The 21,183-nt window shown below is 41.4% G+C and overlaps 2 protein-coding genes across 2 annotated transcripts; one reads left to right on the top strand and one right to left on the bottom strand.

The window, feature by feature from the left end:
* Nucleotides 1–9,728, top strand: LOC119651263 (mitochondrial import inner membrane translocase subunit Tim17-B). The gene is made up of 4 exons (XM_038054763.1): nucleotides 1–161; nucleotides 510–661; nucleotides 718–895; nucleotides 8,961–9,728. Exons 2-4 carry the CDS (start codon nucleotides 518–520, stop codon nucleotides 9,176–9,178), a joined length of 540 nt encoding a protein of 179 aa, XP_037910691.1. The 5' UTR covers nucleotides 1–161; nucleotides 510–517; the 3' UTR covers nucleotides 9,179–9,728.
* LOC119651262 (golgin-45) lies at nucleotides 9,722–21,069 on the bottom strand. Its single transcript, XM_038054762.1, has 4 exons — nucleotides 20,894–21,069; nucleotides 20,115–20,836; nucleotides 10,035–10,409; nucleotides 9,722–9,969 (listed from the first exon to the last, which is right to left on the bottom strand). The coding sequence occupies exons 1-4, from the start codon at nucleotides 20,919–20,921 to the stop codon at nucleotides 9,826–9,828; spliced, it is 1,269 nt and encodes a 422-aa protein (XP_037910690.1). The 5' UTR covers nucleotides 20,922–21,069; the 3' UTR covers nucleotides 9,722–9,825.
* Nucleotides 21,070–21,183: the final 114 nt, after the last annotated feature.

Below are 21,183 nucleotides of genomic sequence, written 5' to 3'. Positions count from 1 at the left end.
TGGCGCTGCCATGTATTGAGTTTTAATATTCAAGATACAGGTGAGCAAACTTGAAAAAATTGAAAAGAAGAATCACATTTCTTTCCCATTTGTCAAAAACGGTGTTAAAAATTTGTTTCATGTATAAAATCACTACGTAAATTTAAGAACACATAAATAAGGTTTGTGGAAATCGCATCATGAATTGCTGCAAAGTGATCACATGTTGTCATCTTGGGGGTTTTGTGCGTCCGTGAAGAAATCTTGTAGAACTGTCGGTGCAGGTTAAAGTTCCCAATTTCTGCTGCAATGTCGTGCTAGAACCTCGAAATTACGTATTTAGCACTCTCCATTCGCCGCTGATACTCAAAATGCGTTCAATCAGGTTTCACAGCTGTTCGCGCAAATACTCTTAGATGGCAACTGCGCTCATAATGATTATATAATTCGACCGGACGGCGCCAGACCCGCCAGCTTGCTTTGCATCTACTTATTCTAATCGGAAGATTTACATTTACTTTCGATTTCAGAAGACACCATGGAAGAGTACGCAAGAGAACCATGTCCATACCGTATCGTGGACGACTGCGGTGGCGCCTTTGCCATGGGTTGTATTGGTGGCGGAGTGTTTCAAGCAATCAAGGGCTTCCGGAATGCCCCGTCAGGAATAAGCAGACGAATGGTAAGGGTAGCTTGATACATGGTGGACGGTGTGCCTGATGCTCTGTTTGCTTTCAGCTCGGCAGTTTAGCCGCTATAAAGACCCGATCACCAATAATAGCCGGAAATTTCGCTGTCTGGGGTGGGATGTTTAGTACCATTGACTGCACATTAGTTCACTTACGAAAGAAGGAAGATCCGTGGAACTCAATCATTAGTGGCGCAGCGACAGGCGGAATCCTAGCAGCTAGAAATGGTAATTTGGTTAGATAGAGTCTTATATCAGTTACTCGACGCGTTCAAGGTCAGCTTTCTCCGGTAATAGCTAGGGAGCGCTCCCTGTATGGTGCATCACACGAACACGTTAGGACTTTATTTTGGGGATAACGTGGTGGGCCGAACACAACAATATTCCCAAAGGGGCCTTAGAAGCTTCGATTCTTTTTTATTATCTTGATTTATCGTTTGATTTTAAAGAGATTCCATTACATAAAATGGCTAACAACGAATAGCACTCAAAGACTAAAAGTGCTTAGCTTGCGTTTGTTCAAGATTTGGATTTATATTGTCGGACAGGCTCCGATTACGCTATGTCGGTAAACGTTCTCAAAACGGAATTTTTTATCAGAATGATGATGGCCGGGCATTGTTGCTACCAGCACCCAAACGGAAGGCAGAATAATGCGAACAAACATTATTTAAATGGAATTGCTAAGATGCCGAGTGAGGACATCTCACATATTACTTACTCTTCAAATCATTCGGACCTCACAGGGTGCAAAATAGTGAACATTTTTTATTTTATGATGTAGGGCTTTAAAAAGCATCTACTTTCTTTATGAACGTTATCTTCATGCTGAAGAGAATAGGAAAAGCCTTGATGATCTGTATTTCTGTGGGATCATTACTTCAGCATTAAAGGCATGGTGGTAGGTAGGCATCAGTGGTCACTTCGAGGAGCTCAATTAGGGCTGTGGTGCGCCGTTTTGATGCAATGACTGCGGTAGCAGAAGAAGAAAGGAGGCGGAGTTCAGTCTTTTCAGATCTCCAGAGCCAATCCGTAGCATTCACGAAGGACTGCAACTAGAGACCTCTTTGAGTTCCTCAAGGCCTTCCTAGTGTTTTTAGCCCGGCTCTAGCTAGAGCTGGGTAATTGCAAAAGAAGTGCCTCAGGGTTTCTCTCTCTTCTCTGCAGCATCGGTATCGTGAATCGTAGAGTATGCCAAGTCGGGTTCTCCAACAACTTCCAATGAATTTGTGCTAAGTGAAAAAGTAAAGCGCTCAAATATGAGGATTTTATTTCCACAAATTTTCATTTACGGATTTGGCATTAGGAAAAGAATTTGCGTGTCATTTACAGCTGATAAAATACAGAAAGCAGTGAGACCCGTTGTAGAAACGGAAAGGACGAACCTTTCCATAAGCTGTTGTATCCTAGATCCCTCCACTGTTTGCACGTGGGAATAATTCATACCTAAGCGCAAACAACGCACAAAATTTGTTACACTAGGTTACTCGGTTAAATTCTACAAAGCCACTACGAAGATGTGACTTAAATGATGAAGTGATAAATGCATTGCAATCATCATCCCACCAATTCGATATCCCTAAAAGTTGTCTGGCGTCCTGGACTACGCCATCGATTCATCTGAGGCAGGATCTGCCACGTCTTCCTTTTTTATCATACATATTGTCCTTATAGTTTCTGGGCTGGACTATCCTCTTCCATACGGATTAAGTGTCCGCCACACCCTATTGAGCCGCATTTGGTCCACAATCAGACGGTCATGATATCGCTCATAGATTTCATCGTTATAAAAGCTACGAAGTCGTAAAACCTCATGTAGGGGGTCAAAGAGTTCGCAATTTTGCTTGCTAAGAACCCAGAAATTATCAACGATCTCAAAGTTGTAGTCTTCTACCTTTATTGTTCTTATTAGACCAGTACCATTTGATGTTGTTGCCTCTTTGGCTTTGGTGCTGACGTTGCCATCATATATTTCGTTTTGCCTTCGTTAATGTGCAGCCCAAGATCTCGCGCCGTCTGTTGATCTGGATAAAAGTAGACTACATGTCTGTTTATTCTTTGCATAATGTCAATATCGTCAGCGTGGGCCAGTAGTTGGGTGGATTTGAAGAGGATGGTGCCTCTTGTATTAACATCTATATCGCGGATCACATTTTCTAGGGCTAGGTTAAAGAGGACGCATGACAGGGCATCTTTTTGTCTTGACGGTTGTTGATTTGAATGCAAGGTTAATAAATATTACTAAGGAAAAGAAATGAATGATAATGAAATAATTTAATCGCTAAAAACACCGCGAGATTACACTTAGACCGTTGTTGATGTTGCATGGTCTCAAGAGTGATCCTGCTGCTTTTATCTGGCCTCGCATATTGGTCAGAATCAGCGTAGTCAGTCTTCTGAATTTCGTTGAGATAGCGAATTCTCTCATGGCCGTGTACAGTTTTACCTTGGCTATGCTATCATACGTGGACCCTGAAGTTGATGAAAAAATGGTGCAACTGACGGCCATGTTTCAACAGGGATGCTTGCCACAGGGAAAAATCTGATCTGTTGCTGATTTGACTGGAGTCAAGCATCTTTTGTATAAGCCAATGAAGTTCTGAGCATATGAGGCTATCTGTCCTGGCAAGGTGACGGAGAATATTTTATAGTTATATATATAATTGCTACACTGCATAATATCCCCCTTTTCATGTATGGGACAGATAAAGCCTTGTTGCCAAACGTCAGGCACCTCAGCATAAGTTGATTAACCGCTTGGTGTAATTGGTCACTTCCATATTTAACCAATTCGGTTGTAATTCCATCGGCTCCTGGGGGCTTATGATTTCCCAGCCGATGAATTGCACGAACTGTTGCATCTATACTTGGTGGTGGGAGTGTTTGTCCGTCGTTTTCAATTAGCGGCATCTCCATGCGCTTCCTGCTGAGTTGTTGTAAAAACTTTCGTAGCTGGTGCGGTTGCTGCCTGTATTTCTCGAATTTACAGACTTATTGGTTCTTCCAGGCTTCCTTTTTCTGTCTGTGAAGTCGTTTCTGCACTCGGCGGAGTTCGTGATAGCTCTCTGCGCGTGCCCACGTTCTTTGAGAGTGCAGCATTGCCCGGTGTACAGCATTCTTCCGTTCTCTTGCTAGCTTACATTCATCGACGAACTATTCGTTCCGACTTTTTTTGCGATTGGGGCCAAGTATGTTTGCATGCAATGATTGCAATGTCAAATCACATTTCGCGAGTGGCACTCACAAGTGCAATCAATACATGGAGCACTCCAACATGAATATGGTTGCCATTATCCCCTAAATGGAGCATAGGGATCAACCACACCATCGCTGTTGGTTCGCTGAAATGTGCTTCTGCTCTTTCCAGCTTCTCCCGAGAAGCCTACACTCTATTGTTCTGTGCCATATGCTTCTGGGATAATAGATACCACTGCATGACATAGTCAGCAATGAAGTTCTTGCCTTTTCTTAAAGTGTGATTTATCCCTAACCACTTCCGCCTTCTAGTCAATATGTCTTTCGGTACTTGATCCGTCCATCAAAGTAATTCAGTCGAGATTGTATCGGAGGAAAGTATCTCAATGGCACGTCAGAAATAAGTGTTAATGAAGGTTCGGAAGCTAGTGACTAGCAGAACTGGCCACTTGCCATGTGTTGCGGTACATTTCAATCAAATTTTCCTGCAATGTGTCGAGTAAAGATTTTTATTTCCCATTTATCCTTTTTTTTAATTAATCGACGCCTTCAAATGCTCTACCTATTAACGCAGATTGGAAGGTCCTTCAGATTGAGAGCCTGGAGTTTGTTGGTATTTGTTTTCAGCTGAACAGGCCACAAAGTAACTTCTGTTGAAGACATACATACATAGTGAGGTTTTTGCACCTCAAAGAATAAAGGTTTGCCATTCAGAAATCTATTAAAGGGCGTCAATAAGATCGGTTTTAAAATATACAGCATCTGAAATCGTCCTTTAAGAAAATCAAATCTACAACTAAGGAAAGGATTGAATGATTCTTGAAATACGATATATGCTTTCAATATAAACATGGAAAGTTTTTACAATTGGTTTCATTTAAAAGACCAAAAATACTCAGATTCAAGAGTAATGTCATCCATGTATGAGCAATAACTAAACCTTCTGATCAAATGTGAACCAATTCTAACTTCTATTGCAAGTCGTCAGTGGGTCACTAAAATCGTCATGTGTTCATGGAAATTGTAATAGCGATCGGGAAATCATTGCCCGAAACCATTTGTCCTAAGGGAAAGTATGTGTCCTCATTGGACATCAACTGTTTTTGAGTATCAAGTGGAGTAACCCGTGGATAAAAGTATATTCGATAAGTCGTAGTAAAGCCTGTGCTAACCTGGGTTGGCCAACGACGGAGCTAAAGCAAACTATCAAGAAACTGCAAGCTTCACTTGAATGACATGTGGACACTTTGGGCATACGAGGATATCAAATTCATCAACGTAATAATAAACCCAACCCCGTCAATTAAATACTGCTCTGACTTTAGAGAGAGCACTGGAATAATTGAAATGATGACCATTTGAGGAACTACGTACTGTATACAAAGATAGGGCCAAATTAGAAAACTGGTCTGGGATTAGGACACATGAATTGAATCCAAGGCACGGCATGGTGCAGTCAACAAACCACTATTTTTCAGGCAGAGATGTATCTGATAGGCTTGTCTCCCAGGGATAATTTATGAAGGAAATAAAAACGTGCTAAAATCCACATCCACTCGGACAGCCAAACCGTTTTAAAAGCAACAAAACGTCAAACCACTGGCTGCCAAAAATGATCCCTTAGTGGGGTATAGCGCGTCAAGTACACTTGGGACAACCCCTCTGTCGGCTATCTTTGGAGAGTAGAATCCACTGTATGATGTAGCCAGCAACATATAACATAGAGAGAACACTAGCATAGAACACGTCTCAACTTAATTTTGGTATTTTGGTGTTGAGATAACTGCGTTTCCAGATTTGAGGTAGGCAATGAACGTAGATCTAGCACTGTTAATGCGGCGGGCAATATCCACTTGGGTGCCACAGTCAGCAGAAACCACGCCTCCCAGATATACATATGTGAGCTCGCGATCAAGCCTCATAGTTGGTTTTGAATCCGTTTGGGATTCTTCCCCGGCCCACCAGGAATTCCAACTGTGTTCCGGCTACAGTCTGGATTTGCATGCTGTTTTTCTGCCACAGTCAGCAGAAACCACGCCTCCCAGATATACAAATTTATCAACGCCTTCGATGCTGTGCCCATTAGTGCATTAATAAGGAGAGTGCGATGACCCATCAGCCTGAGAACCTTAGTTTTTTTGGTGTTTATCTTCAGTCCAACCTTACTTGCCTCTCTTTCCAAAACCAGAACCATTTGGCGAAGATCGGTACGAGAGCAAACAGATGTCATTAGTGTAGTCAAGGGATTTGAGGAAAGATTTCATCGTCCATTGAATTCCTCCACATCCTCCGGACAAGGTATCATGAAGAACGTCACCGATAACAAGAAGAAATAATATCGGTGACAGGATGCAACCCTGACGGACTCCGCTTTGGACTTTAAAATCCTCCGAAATTTTACCTTGGTGGAATACGTGACATTTTGCGCAATCATATCGCTCTGATAGTAGCTATTAGTTTCTTGCGAATGTCTCTTCTGCGTAGAGCAGTCGAGATGCACTCCCTGTTCACGCTAATGAAGCGACCACATACAAGTTCTTTCGTGATGCGGTATGCACTTCTGAAATCATTGCGTTCTGCGGCAATATTCCGCTTCCTTTCTAAATATAATGCGAAAATGAGTGATCTGATTGCTCGTACGGTGTCGGCCAAATAAAATCCAATTTACCTTAAAACAAATTGACAAATCAGACGCTTCCTTACCCCTACCCTGGGAGCAGCGTGACCGAAAGCGGCAACAGATGGTATTCGCTCCATTTATATATAATCGTAAACACGATATAAGTGTAAGTGGTTAGCTCTGTCATCAATTGGATGCGGACTTCCTGCATCTTCAACCAATTTACCTTAACGCTTGAACGATGTGCCACCAATGATGCTCTGGTTGTCGAGGAGCGTGCGCGCATTTCAGAAATCAAACATAGTTCGTTTTCGATAGCCAAAGGCCTTCAGCGTGAGGTGAGTCCTTATCCTGGTTGCTGACTCGCAAATTTCTATCTCTTTTTGGTCGCGTCTTACGACAAACAAGGAAGAGTTTGAGTGTATTCTTGAGTCCCAGCTTACAGGGCATATTGATTGAAATGACAAATTTTTGGAAAAAAAACATCCCAAATACCATTTGTGGGACCTGAATCTGCATTTGTAACCAGCAAAGCCGCGAACATTTGCATACGGGGGAAGTCTAAAAATAAAGATCCAATATGCAGACTTTGTAATGAAGAGGACGAAGCAGCATCCCTTATCTTATTGGATTGCCTTGTACTTGCGCCGTGGAAACACATCTCTTAAAAAATAACCAACCTCGAGGAAGGGTATGATCGGTTGTACCTAGCCTTACAGGTAGAATGGAAGTTTTTACATAAATTAAGTTTGGTAAACTTACTCGGAGGAGAAAATCGCATGTACATTGCTCGATTTTCTGGGAGTTTTAATGTGATTCAATTGAAACTACGTTTCGTTAAAAATATTCAACATCCCCACAAAATAAAAATCAAATCGGGTAATGTCTTTTTTGTGGATAAAAACCATTATTTCCAAATTACGACCGTCAATTTTATGGTAGTGCGAAAAGCTTAATAATATTTTTAATCAGTCAATAGCATCTAAATGTGAAATCTAACGCGGAGAGCGCCCAAAATATATATGTGTAGATGGTCTCGTTCTCAGAATCTATTCAAATCTGAAAAAATTCACCAAGTTGCATCAACACGAAATCTAAGCCTCAAAATACATTCCATTTCGATATCTGCTCAAATAAAGTTAATAATTGTATATTACCACATTTTAGAAATTTTCTAAAAAACCCCTCTTTATATTCATCCCAGAAGTACAAACTTTAGCACCCTTAATAATAATATATACACAATTTTGGAAAGTTTGAAGAAAATCCAGCTAATATTAACAAAGTTAAGGAAGGTCAAAATTTGGTATTTCACGCGAACATTATCATATAATCATTATCGGTGTCCGGATAGCTGAGTGGTTAGGGCGCAAGGCTGTCATACGGAAGGTCGTGGTTCAAATCTCACTGGTGGCAGTGGAATTTGTATCATGATTTGACGTCGGATACCAGTCGACTCAGCTGTGAATGAGTACCTGAGTTAAATCAGGGTAATAATCTCGGGCGAGCGCAATGCTGACCACATTGCCTCCTAGTGTACCGTTACGGTCTTGAATGAAGTGCTCTAACACACTTCAAGGCCCTGATCCAACATGGATTGTTGCGCCAACGATTATTATTATTATTATTATCATATAAAGTGAACTCATTTGAGCAAAGGAGTTGTTGTTTCATGTCATGGAATGTTTTGAATTTTTAGCTCTTCAAGAATGGAAAAACATGCATAGGAAATTTCTCATACAAGATGAGCCTTTATACCCGAAGTGTCCAGTTTCTGGTACTTCAATTCCACCAAACTTGGTATTATCATGCTCAATATTATAACCTATATTACTGCAAAATTTGATTCTGGGATAAACTTAGGGGGAAGGGTTCCCAGTCAAATCTTGAAAAATATAGTAATATAATGTTGTTAACTTTATTTGAACAGACATCGGTAGATAGGGAGGGATAGAATTTTGAGGCCTAGATACCATTTGTTTGGACCACCATAATTTAAGAGTAGTTTCTAAGAAGGGGTTCTTCAAGAAGTACCCCGGTCGAACGCCTAGTTGGTGTGGAGTTGCCTCTACTTGCTGAGACTTGTTTGACTAAACGAAACGTCCCTGAGGTGTACACCAGGACTCTTGAATTTCGTTTTCCAGTGAAAAGGCTGACAGACTGGCTCGAATAGGGTGTGGTATCACAATGTTGAGAGCTTTTTGCGTTCGGTTATCCATCGTCAAGTTTATTCCGAACGTTGTTAGAGAAATTCGTCGTAAGACGAAACGAAAATCTTTGTGAAGGAATCGGAGACCTCTAGAGTGGCAATTTTTTGTCCTTTGAATACAAAACCTTTATACCCAAAGCATCCAACTTCATCCCAATTTGTTTTCTCTAAGTCAGCGCTATCAGCAAACCTTATTCAATAGTAGTTGGCTGTTTTAAAGAGCATTCCCTTAAGTTATAAAACTAATTTCCTTCTTTCTCTGTTCACAGGTGTTCCAGCTATGGCGGGAAGTGCCATTATTGGCGGTGTTCTACTTGCCCTTATTGAAGGTGTCGGTATCTTATTCACACGATTATCAGCTGAACAATTTCGAAATCCTGCTCCTCCCACTGAGGATCCAGCAGCATTAGGTGACCCAAATCAAAGCAGTGTCGGCGGCGGAGGAGGCAGTTTTAGTTTTGGCCAGCAACCACGACAATACCAATAGTTTTTTCCTTTTACCAGAAAATTTAGTTAACTACTTTAATTTTTCATTAACTCTTAAAAGTGATTTTCTTGTTTTCTCCCTTCTGTCTCGTCACGAGAGAGAAAAACTGAAAATTTCAGTGCTACTGTTATATAATAGAGTTGACCGAAATTGAATGCGTTTGATTGAGCTAATGAATGGGTTTTGAATGTGTTCTCAAATTTACAATGGCTACAGAACAAGATCTGTATAAGTTCCGATAGATTTTTAGATAATTTCTTTCAATGTAACGATAAGCGAACTTTCACGGAAGGGGTGGCGAGGGCTAACAATAAGATACGAATTCAGGGCGATTGTTCTTCTTGTGTGCCTACGATAGCTTATTGCTAGTTTTTGCCACAGTGTATAATATATAGTGCAAACTGAATTTAATCGAAACGAATTTTAATTAACAGCCGTTTTTGATTAAACTAGTCACGAGTGTAGACCAATGGGAAAATGTAAAAAGATTACAAATTTATCTTAAAATACGACACCGCAACTCGAGGAAATAAAAATTTTCCATTTTTCATTTCATTTTGTTTTATTTAAGACTAATAAAATATTTCCATCGTATATTTACAAAATAAAGGTTGTTTCAGTGGTACTATAGTCTTATAGCGCTTGCCTTAAGGATGTTCGTTGTCTGTAACGCCGTCATTGGAACTTGTTTCGATTTTATACATTGATCTGTTCGGGTGAAATGCCTGTTCCACTATAGCTTTGAACGCTTCGTCAGTGGAAATCAGATGCTGACTTGAGTTTTCTAAAGCCTGAAATTATAATGCAAAAGAAGAATGAATTTGTGGTTTGTTGTTTATATAGTAAACTGCAATACCTGCGCAGCTAATTTCTCAGCTTCCGTCAGACTGTCTAAAGAGTCTAAATCCAAGTTTTCGGGCATGCCGATTCCTGAATGTAAAACCAGTTGTTGCAAAATGTTAAGGCACTCGGCAGATAAGTCAGATATATTGCTTGTAGGGATATTCAGTGTCCTAATCCTTGCTAGAAACTTCAGGTTCCTCAGAATATCAATGATCATGTTCCTTGTTTGTGACACCAATTGGAGCATTTGCTTATTTGATTTCGTTAGCAAAGTATTCTTATGTGATAGGTCAGCTTTCCATCGCGCTAGTTCCTCAACCATTACACTGCTTGCGAGGAATTTACTTCTCCAAACTTCAGATTGTCCCGCAAGATATTCAATTTGTTCCTAAAACATATTTATAATGAAGGTGCATCAATAATTGATAACTATCTTCGAAAATTATGGTCAAATGCAAGTGCGTGCAGTAGATTTTCATTCGAACTAAAGGAACATTTTCGATGAATTAGTAAGAGGTCCCTTGGGAAACCTGGGAACTACCCCGCACGAATTATTCTCTTCCCCTTCTCACCCTGCAAAATCTGCATACCGCGGCGTTCATTTCGTTTTTTGATTTTTTTAATTTTTAATTTCAAGTCAATAATTTTTTAATTTATAGTTTCGGTTTTATAACAGTTTTAAAATGATACAATATATTTATACGAGCTGAAGCTAAAGATAGGCATAGGAATGTAAGTAGAAACAATTGAGTACAGGAAATACAATACCGCCGGTTTTAGCCTAAATTGAAGACGGAGTTTATAATGGTTCGGCGGTAGAGGCAATTGAGCTTTGGCCTATCGATTCGCTTGCCTCAAATTCGAATTCTGGCTTTCATCACGAATATTAGTATACTTTTTTGTACATGTCTCCCTGCTATAGTGTTATCATTGGCACAGTTCTAAGGATGCTAATAAAGAAACCGAAGCATAATCTCATGGAAAGTGGAATAAAAACGAATAAGAAAGAAAGGGCTATATGGCGGGAGGTAAGGCAGCTGTTGCGTCGGATCAACAACCAACGTAACGATAAGGAAGCTCTGAGAATCTGTATCAGAAAAGAGACTAGGTTCTGCAATTGGATAAGGGTTGCGGACAGTTTCTGTCGTAAATTAAGGAAGATGTCAACTGAGGAAGTAAGAGGTGAAAGATCAAAGGTAGCAAATAACCAGAGATCGAAAAAAATATCCGCGCCTTCAACCCTTTAAGAATTAATTAAATGCAATCAAGGTATCTTAATGTATAAAGATTGACTACTATTACTTCATTTGCCATGTCAAGTGAGGGTTAGTTGCGTCATATTCGACCACCCAAGGATTGTATCGGAAATTCATGTTATGCAGTACAAGTGCAAGTTTCAGATAGTGGCATATAGAAAAGCGCTAGACTGTACAGGTATAGTCCTTGATAATGAAATAATCGTAAGTCAACCTTTTATAAGTGTGCCTTCTTAATCAGTTATTCACAGTTGTTGGTGTACTTTTTGGTATACTGATATGATCTAAGAGCCCGTAAACTGTTGTCAACGAAACTTCCGCGAGAAGAAAACTGAACCAAGCGTTCTAATCGGCTTGCTATGACATGCTTGGACACTGCACAACTATGGATGAATGGTTTTTCCTGATGAGGGAATTTGTTTTAGTATCGGACAGTCCATAACTATGAGGACTGAAAGAGTAGAATTGAAAAATTAGACCTGCCATGGAGCTAGTACTGTACATTTTAGTTCGCCCTGTGAAAATTTTCATTCGTTTTCTCCTTAATGCATGTCCAATTAACAGGTAAAATTTAGGCATATAGTCAATTGTATGGCCAAGAAATAGCCTAGAAAACTTGGGGGTGAAGCGAAATGGCAATTACAGAAAAATCGATGACAAACAGTTGCGGGTGAGATACATTAAGCAATGTTGCGAGACTATCCAGGCTAGAGTTCAAATCCACTTCCCCTTTCCGGGAAGTTTTTTCAATAGCTGCGATCACCGGAGAGAGATTACGGAAGTTTTGTAGACGTAGTGTGGAAATCGTTGCTGGCGATAATTGTGAATTGTCAAGCTGACCATTAAAACCAGGAAAAATGTATGATATATGATGAACGAGCATTTCCCCATATAATATCTTCCTCTTGTCATCATAACTGAACTGACTCATAGCTCGGGGCTCATTAGTCATATGTTACTACCCTTAGATGTTTATTGAAACCATTTCCTGCCTGAAATGTTCACATGCTCTCTTATCTAATACTAAGTACACACGGAGAACCAAGTTGGTAATCAAGTTGCTGTCTGTGGGTAAGTTACAAGTTGATATTTTGGGGGCGGGGCTTCTGAATGTGAACGAGTTCGGTATGTGCTGTGTGATTTGAAAACTTGCTGCGAACGATCGAGCAGTCGAGATGTTCGGTTAAATGCGAACATTCGCTGCTAGTAAGTTTTGAACAGCATAGTCACTGTCTTTTCAAAGTTTTGAGTATAGCGACTACACCGATTGACCCGAATTTTGGTCGAAAAGTGGAAAATATGAACGCCCATACATGCAGTGCGTTACATTTTTCCATATTGAGATTGCGGGGTGGTCCCGGCACAAACAAGAGGATTGGTGTAAAATTTTTTGTCCACCGAATATAGACATATGGGGTATCAAATTAAAGGTGTCGATTGGTGCTTTCTAAAGCCAGCCCTAGTTTTGGCATTTCTTGAAAAGGCGCGGAGTACGGGGGCCTGAAAGTAATCAATTTTTGCACGGGCAGATTCTCAGAAACTATTCAACCGAAAAATGCGCGAAGAAAACGGATGAGTCTGTAAATTATATGATCTACAGACCTCAAAGTGAGGTTTCACCTGTTTTCCTGGTTAGTTGATTTCATTTTTATGGAGCAGTAAGATAGTCTGAATGCCGCAGCCAAATTTGCTGAAGCCTGTCGAATTTTTGGTTATTTGCGGCACATAATATAACTAGTCCCCTGCTCTGGGTTCGTCATAGTTGTCTGTGTTCGTCTTATGTTTGCCTCGCTGCTGTGCATAGCTTTAAGTGTGATGAAGTGAAACTGAAGCACAATCTGACTGCGTGAATGCCCTATACTCCACCAAGGAGTGAACAGAAAACACTAAACCAGACGATGCGACACGACATGAAAATGGGCTTTATTATGGATCTGCAAAGTACATTCCTGAATATTTGCCTGACTACATTATAAAGCTTTTAAATGCTCTACTCTGTCAAGTTTTCGCAGTATAACGAAAACACCTCGATAGTTACAACGGCTATATCGTTCCCAAATGTTTGGGCAGCGACACTTTTCTCTCACAGAAGCCATAAGAGGGTATCCACCGCCGGGAGCCATGACAATAGAAAGAGAACTCTTTCCCGCAGAGAGCTCCTAAGACACTCAAGCACTTCCTCTCGTCTACAATGCGGATCTTCTTCCACTCTAGCATGTGAAGAACATAATTGATTAACAGTCGATTGATTCCATAGCGTCTTGCCACTTCACAAGTCACTTATTTCTGCCTTAGGAATTATATCATTTGGGCCTGCCGATTTATTTCAACGGATCAAGTCGAATGCAATTCAAAGATTTCTTCTCCAGAATATTGCTGTCAAGATCCTATCAGTAACCGGCCTTCAGACCAAAAGAGTGTGGATTGCGGTAGCATTCAGTAACAATCCGACGTAAGATTCGCGTCTGCTACACCACTTAGCATTCCAGAGTACAAAAGCGCAGTACGGCAAAGTCCCATCATTTCACTTTGCTTAGGCCCAGAATCTACAGTTTATATCGTTGGAATTCTGGCAGGGGCTGGAGAAATTACGCGTTCTGGAGACCTTCGATACTGTCGTCGAGAAGGAGGATCAACCATTAGTCGTTTTCGATAGCTAAAGGACATTTGACCTTGACCTTATCTGGTAATTGTTGCCGTTTCAGTAGCAGTAAAGTTCCGAAATTTGCAGGTAGTTAGCCCACAAATGTCTATTCCTTTTAGTCGCCTTTTACGGCAAACAGGGAATACTTTGAGTGTATTCTTAGTTTCCAGCTAACAGGGTGCAAACTATGTATACTGCAAATCTTTGTCAAAACCTTAAAGTTTGACATCAAGTGGATAGGACCCAAGAACCCTCAATCCTTAAATAAAAAACTTGCCCCGGCCAAGCTTGAATCTGCTGCGTAGGTGGAAGGTGATGATGTTTCTTTGAAGAGGGAGTGCCTTGGGCGAAATTGTTGCAGTTTGCTTCAGTGGAAGATGATGTGGTTATTGGTTTCAACTTTGCCCGGTCCGTGATTGAGGCACCTATCCTGACCAGGAAGACTTTGTTGAAGGTATGGTTGGTGACACGGCGGGTAACCATTTTGGTGGTTTCAGATTTTAGTTCTAACGTGGGGAACTAAGCCAAGGAATTCGTAGGAAGATATTGGCTAAGACCTTTTCTTTCGTCCTGAAGGTTTGTTGGTACTCCTTATTCCAGGTCTCCATGACCTGTTTGGTGATTGTTGCCAATCCATCGTGAGAGGACGGGGGGACGTTTGAGGGTGTGTCTGCTTGGTGTGATAGATCATTAATCGGCACCCCGTTGTGTGTTGAGTCCAAATTCTCCTCAAGGTGAGAATCCTCAACTAAGGCTTGAATTTCTGCACCTTAGTAGTGGGTGGATGTTTGAGATGCCATGGATTTACACGCTTAGAGATCTCGGTCCTGTGCTGCACGGACTGCAAATATGATAGCCGTTAGCTCAGCGGTGAGGATCGAAGCTGCACTGAGATTGAATAGTAAACATTCCCGAGATATAGAGAAAATAACAGTGCTGCTTCTGGAGCCCGCCGAGCATGTTGCATGAGTTCCAAGCAGATGGAAGCTCTAATTTATGAGTTCATTCACAAGCTGGCCATAATTTGGGGCCGTGACTGGTTAGTTGGAGTGTTGTGTTCCAATATGGTTTGGATTTTGGTGGACTTAGCGGGAGTTCGACCGGGTTTGATTTGATGAAAGATGTTCCCAAAGGCTCTGAAACAGTGCGTGTGACCATTTTCAGTTGCAAGGTTGGGATCGATATTCTCAAAAACTTTCCTGTTGTAGGTTTTTAATTTGATAAGTTTTTTTCGCAGTGAGAATCATTCTTCGGTGTTTGGCGGAAGGTTCGCCCGAATTGGCGAAGATGGGATGTGTCGGGATGGAACTAGCGAGTCCTGCACAACGTTGCAGCTGAGAGGCTGCAAAGCTGTCTAGCTTCTTGTTAATGGCTGTGAACAGCGGACTCTGCAGCATATTCAAGCCTGGGTCTGATAAAGCTCCTATAGAGCGTTAAGTTTTTGTTGGAATGGAGTCCACACTTTTCGTAGAGCGTTGGTTGCAGCTGATGCATTTGTTAAGATATCGCCAAAATGTGAGGAAGCTGTTTATCGTTCTTTCAAGGATATGGCTGGTGTGTGAGATCAGCTGATCTCCAACTCTGATATTGATTCTTACTTTTGATGTCTGACAAATCTTATGGTGCTGGAGTTTTCGACTTTGATGGGGAGCGCTAATCTGTTGTATAGGCTGACGAATTGATTGGCCTTCAATTGGAGGTTGTTGGCTGCAATTCTCTTGTCTTCCCGGACGAAATTATGAGGAAATCGTCAGCATATTGAAAGATTGCTGTTGAGGCGTCTGCAATAGTGTGTAGGCTAGAAGTATCCAGATTGAATAACACAGGACTGAGGCAGCTGCCTTGTGATAGGCCATCCTGAATGCGTGGCAGTTGCCGACTTTGAGTGTGTGTTCATGCAGGAAGTTAAGAATCCACGACAAAAGATCTATATGAGTAGCCTGAGATTCAAAGCAACATTTCAGTTGGTTTAACTCAACCTTTCATAGGTATTTTGGATGTAAAAGGAAAAGGCAGAAACATGCAATTTTTCCTGTTTTTCTGAAGTTATGTGTAACAGAAGTTCATTCAGACATGTACTTGTGAATTTTTGCTTCCTATACGCATAGTGTCGGCTTAGTAAACATTCAAAATCTTCTAGGAAATTGTAAAGCCGATCTTTAATCATTGCGTTGAGTGTTTTGACAAAAACGTTGATTAGCAATATTGGTCTGAAATTGCGGACATCCGTGAGATCTTATATCATAGCATGGGGGATGCCATCTACCCTTGGAGAGGCTGTTTGGAAAGTACTTTCATCAAATCCGCAAGTACAAAAGGTTGGGGTACACCAGCCGTGGCCGGTTTGGGCGGAGGTAGCCGCGACGGAGGGTGGTATTGACCCATAACCAGATCAAAATATATACCGTTGTTTTTAGTCATTCGATGAGAATTTTGATTGAGTTTCTTGTGAGGAGTTCCGGATTCGTTTCATGATGTTTCAGAATTTTGAGATATTAGAGGATTGAGTTATTTCCTCAATTTGGGCGTTCCAATGTTGATGGAGATGAAGCATCAACAAATGATCTTCACAATCACCTGGAAAACGTTATCATTGATATGGCCACAAAGATACTTGGCCCCAGCCGCAAAAAAAGTCGGAATGTAAGCTAGCTACCTGATTGGAAGAATGCCGTATACCGAATAATGTTGCATTCTCAAAGAACGCAGACACGCGCAGAGACTTATCACGAACTCCGTCGAGCGGAGAAGCGTCTTCACAGGCGGAAAAAGGAAGTCTGATAAATAGTCTGTGAACTAGAAAAGTACAGGGAGCAACCGCACCAGGCGCGGAAGTTTTACCAACAAGTAAGCAGGATGAGGCCTTATACACCTCGATGCTCATCCTGCCGAGACAAAGACGACGGACAAATACTGCCGCCACCAAGTATAGGAGAAACAGTCCGTACAATTCATCGGCTTAAAAATCATAAGTCGCCAGGAGCCGATGGAATTACAACCTAATTAGTTAAATATGGAGGCCACCAGTTACACCAAGTGGTTCATCAACTTGTGCTCAAGGTATGGGATAGCGAATCAATGCCTGACAACTGGCAACGAGGCATTATCTGTCTCATACATAAACAAGTCGGGAAACCGGAAGCTTGACGCTTCAGGTATAAAAGGTTTTGTGTTTCGCTATGTGAGAAGCATAACGTAGTTCTCCATTGGCTTATAGCATTGGTCCGACATATTTAAATCGCTCAGTTCTGGGCAGGTTACGACCATTGCCAGAACTCAGCGATTTAAATATCTGGAGGGGCAGATTACTGCCATTGAAAGAACTGAGCGATTTAAATATCTCGAGTCAATGCTACCAGCCAATGGAGAACTGCGTAATGAAATGTTTCAAGCACTAACGCCACCTGGATGAACTGGTGTTCTTTGTTATCGACGTATCAGCGCACGTCCCAAATCTAAAATTTACTGCAATGTCGTCCGCCAGTCCCTCTTTATAGTTTGAGTGTTGACTATAAAGGACAATGAACGGCGTCTTGCGGTATAGGGGACAAAGACGTTGCATTGCACTGGTGGCGTGACACGTTTTGATCACGTCTGAAATGAGAATATCCGCGATCGATATGGGTTTGCACCGATCGTGGAAAAACTGCAAGAGAGGCGTTTTCGATGGTGTGGTCACGTAATTCACGCTAACGAGAATTCAACAATCAGTATTGGTCAGAACATCTATTTTTTAGAAAGTAATTTAAATAAATCATTTGATGGAAAGCCCTGTATTGAAATAATCGCTTCACACTCTGAGTTTACTATTATTAGCAAATGCCAACAATTTAACCAACATCAAATATAAATAAGGTTTTGTTTTACACAAAACCTTAAAACCTATGCTGGTACAAAATTCAGAAGTCCTAGGAGGAGGGGAGGGGGGGGGGGGGGGGGGTTTTTCAGTAAATTTCTAAAAAGTAGTAATATACTATTAGTAAGTTAATTTGAGCAAATATCGGAATGGGACATATTTTGAGGCCTAGATTTCATCTAGGCGCACCACCCTGATTTTTTTCGGATTTTTAGGTTGGCTAGTTTCCGAAAATGAGTCCTGTCTCACTTCAAGTGCGTACATTTTGACTCATTACGCACGCACTTTGCAATTTCGCAGTTTGCAGTTTCGGAAAGTACAAATCGAGGCCTTTCATTTGATACCCTACACAACTATATCCGGTGAAAAAATTTTTGAATCCTCCCTTTGCATGTATGGGGAGCCCCCCTTTAAACTCCACCTAAATTTATGCCACTCGCTGTATGCGTGGGATTTCATAGTTCCCATCTGTCCACCAAATTTCGTTCGGATCGGTTCAGCCATTTTGGAGAAAAATGCGTGTGACAGATAGACAGACATTGAATCGATTTTGTTTGTTTTACACAAAACCTTAAAAAGAAGATATCACACGTTGCTGAGTAGCATCTATAAGATATTCTTCGCTATCTTGCTAGGCTGGATAGCCCCATACGCCCAGAACATCACTGGCCCATACCAAAGAGGCTTCACTCCAGGCAAATCAGAAACAGATCAGATATTCACTCTGCGGCAAGCGATAGAAAAACTGTTGGAATATGGACATCAGTTGCACCATCTATTCATCGACTGTAAAGCCGCCTATGATAGCATAGCCAGGGTAAAACTGTACACAACCATGAGAGAATTCGGTATTCCGACGAAATTAATAAGACTGACTAGGCTGACCCTGACCAATGTGCGAGGCCAGATAAAAGCAGCAGGATCACTCTCAAGACCATTCGACATCAACAACGGTCTACGACAAGGGGATGCCCTATCATGCGTCCTCTTTAATCTCGCCCTCGAGAAAGTGATCTGTGATGCTGAGGTAAATGCAAGAAGTACGATCATCTTTAAGTTCACCCAACTACTGGACTATGCTGACTAGACGTACAAACTGCCTTCATCCAGATCAGCAGGCGACGCGAGATGTTGGGCTGCACATCAATGAAGGCAAGACAAAATATATGGTGGCAACGTCAGCATCGAAAACCAACCAACTAACAACATCAAACCCCACTGATTAAATGGGAAGAATAAAGATAGGAGAATACAACTTTGAGACCGTTGATAATTTCTCCTATCTAGGGTCGAAAATCACAACCGATAACAGTTACGATGATGAAATCCGCACACGGCTTACAGCTTACAAAAACTGTTCCGCTCGAAACGTCTCACCATAGGGTCAAAGCTCTTACTGTACAAGACTATGATCTTGCCAGTCCTCATGTATTTCTCGGAGACTTGGGTTCTTAGCAAGACAAATTACGAACTCTTGGCCGCGTTCGAGAGAAGAATCCTGCGAAGAATTTTTGGCCCCCTACATGAGGATGGACGATTCTGTAACGTACCTAACGACGAAATCTATGAGCGATACCATGACCGTCAGGTTGTGGATAAAATCCGGCTCAATAGGTTACGGTGGGCGGGTCACTTAATCCATAGCCCGGAAAGTCTATAAGGGCAATATCTATGGTAGGAAAAGAAGACGAGGCAGACCCTGTCAGAGATGGAGCGATGGCGTAGGTCAGGACGTTAGACAGCTTTTAGGGATATCGAATTGGTGGACCTCGGCGCAAAACTGGAATATCTGGACTTCCTTATTAAGGCAGGCCTAGACCGGGTACCGGTTGCTGCGCCGTTGATGATGATGAATGTTGACGCTTGGTCTCCCGGACTTTTCGTTCTCATTCCTCTGAAGCTTTTTTGAATAAGCTAAAACTAGTTGAATTTAATATGGCACAAAAGGCTTTGTAGTAACGTTGCTTTTCGTCGAAAAAAGGTTTTAGAGAAGGATTCCACCAGACTTTTGGCTTCCTAGAGTTGTTTTTAATGTGAAAGGTGACTTTACGCACTTCGGACTGTGGGCATGAGGTTATACAGTTTATTTCTGCAATAAGTGGTATGTTCTAGTAGTTTGTGACTTTTGGATGGTAGAAATGGATGATAACTCGCTTCCAAACAAGGCAAAGGACTGTTGAATTGGAGGTGTGGAGGGCACAATCAGAAACCGCTGTACAAGATATCAACTAACTGCCAAAACATTTGCAGTGATTGTTTGGGATTGGTTCAGTACAGGTTAGCAAAAGGTTTTGACTTCGTAACTAATAAAATTACTCCGAGCATCTTTTTACTTACAGTGTGTGTTGACAAATTATTTGCAGTGTCCAGCAACGCACGAGCCAGTTGCAGTTTATCTTCAGTGAGAACATTAACTCTCGTCTGTAAATCCTCACCAACCGCGGCCACCAGCAAATTTTTCAGCTCCGAATTCACCTGAACCTGGAACTTCAACTGCGCCGTCGTTCGATCCTGTTGCTTTTTCAATTCCTCAATTTCCTTTTGTAAGCTTTCTTTTTCCTCCTCAAATACCGTTTTTGTTGTCTCCAAATCATTGTTGGGTCCCTCGTTCAGCTTCAACTCGGACGTTTTCATGTTGCTCATTTGCTCAACGAGCACGTTGATATCTAACTGGTTCTTATTCGGTCGTGGCATTTTCTTATGCTTCACTGGTACGATTGGTTTCACGGCCGCCTTGTACGGCTCGAACGGAATGAAACGTGGCTCCCTATTGGTTGTTGACTGCGATTTGTCCTTGCGATGCACTAGTCTCGGAATTATGAGGACAAGTTTACCTTTTGGAATGACTGGCGGCAACGACACAGATTCGTCGAATTCAGGTCGGTAGATGGTGTCCTTACCAGGGATTTTTATGGGTTTCTTACTTTCTGATTCTCGTCTCTCCGGAATTTCTTTTTTGTACGTATGTTCCACTTTCAATGTCGTATTTTTTGGTGCCACATTACAATTCTCCGCTTTCGACGAAGGCTCCTGTTCCATGCCATCCCCACTGGTACGAGCTGATATCCGGAAAATTTCTTAGATTTATTGCGGTAAAAATTATGTAGACGTCTTACTCATTGCCAAATTGATTATCGAGCTCATGTTGATGATTTAAGAAAGGAAATACACGGACAAACTTTATCAACTCCTTTGTTTACTCATATCAAACTATATTTTCTGACCCAAATTGTTTTGACGGGAGGTGAAACTTTGCTGGCAAATTATTGACATCCAGCTGTTAAGCTATGTTCACAATGGATGACAAGCAAACCTTCTATCTAAAAGGCAAAAATATTAGGACAATATAGATTATTATTATAAATTATTAAAAAAGGTTATTAAGTTTTCTAAGTTACAAAATTAT

Source organism: Hermetia illucens, chromosome 3 (genome assembly GCF_905115235.1).
Source record: "Hermetia illucens chromosome 3, iHerIll2.2.curated.20191125, whole genome shotgun sequence".
Classification (NCBI taxonomy): domain Eukaryota; kingdom Metazoa; phylum Arthropoda; class Insecta; order Diptera; family Stratiomyidae; genus Hermetia; species Hermetia illucens.
This window is presented reverse-complemented; position numbering and strand designations above follow the sequence as displayed.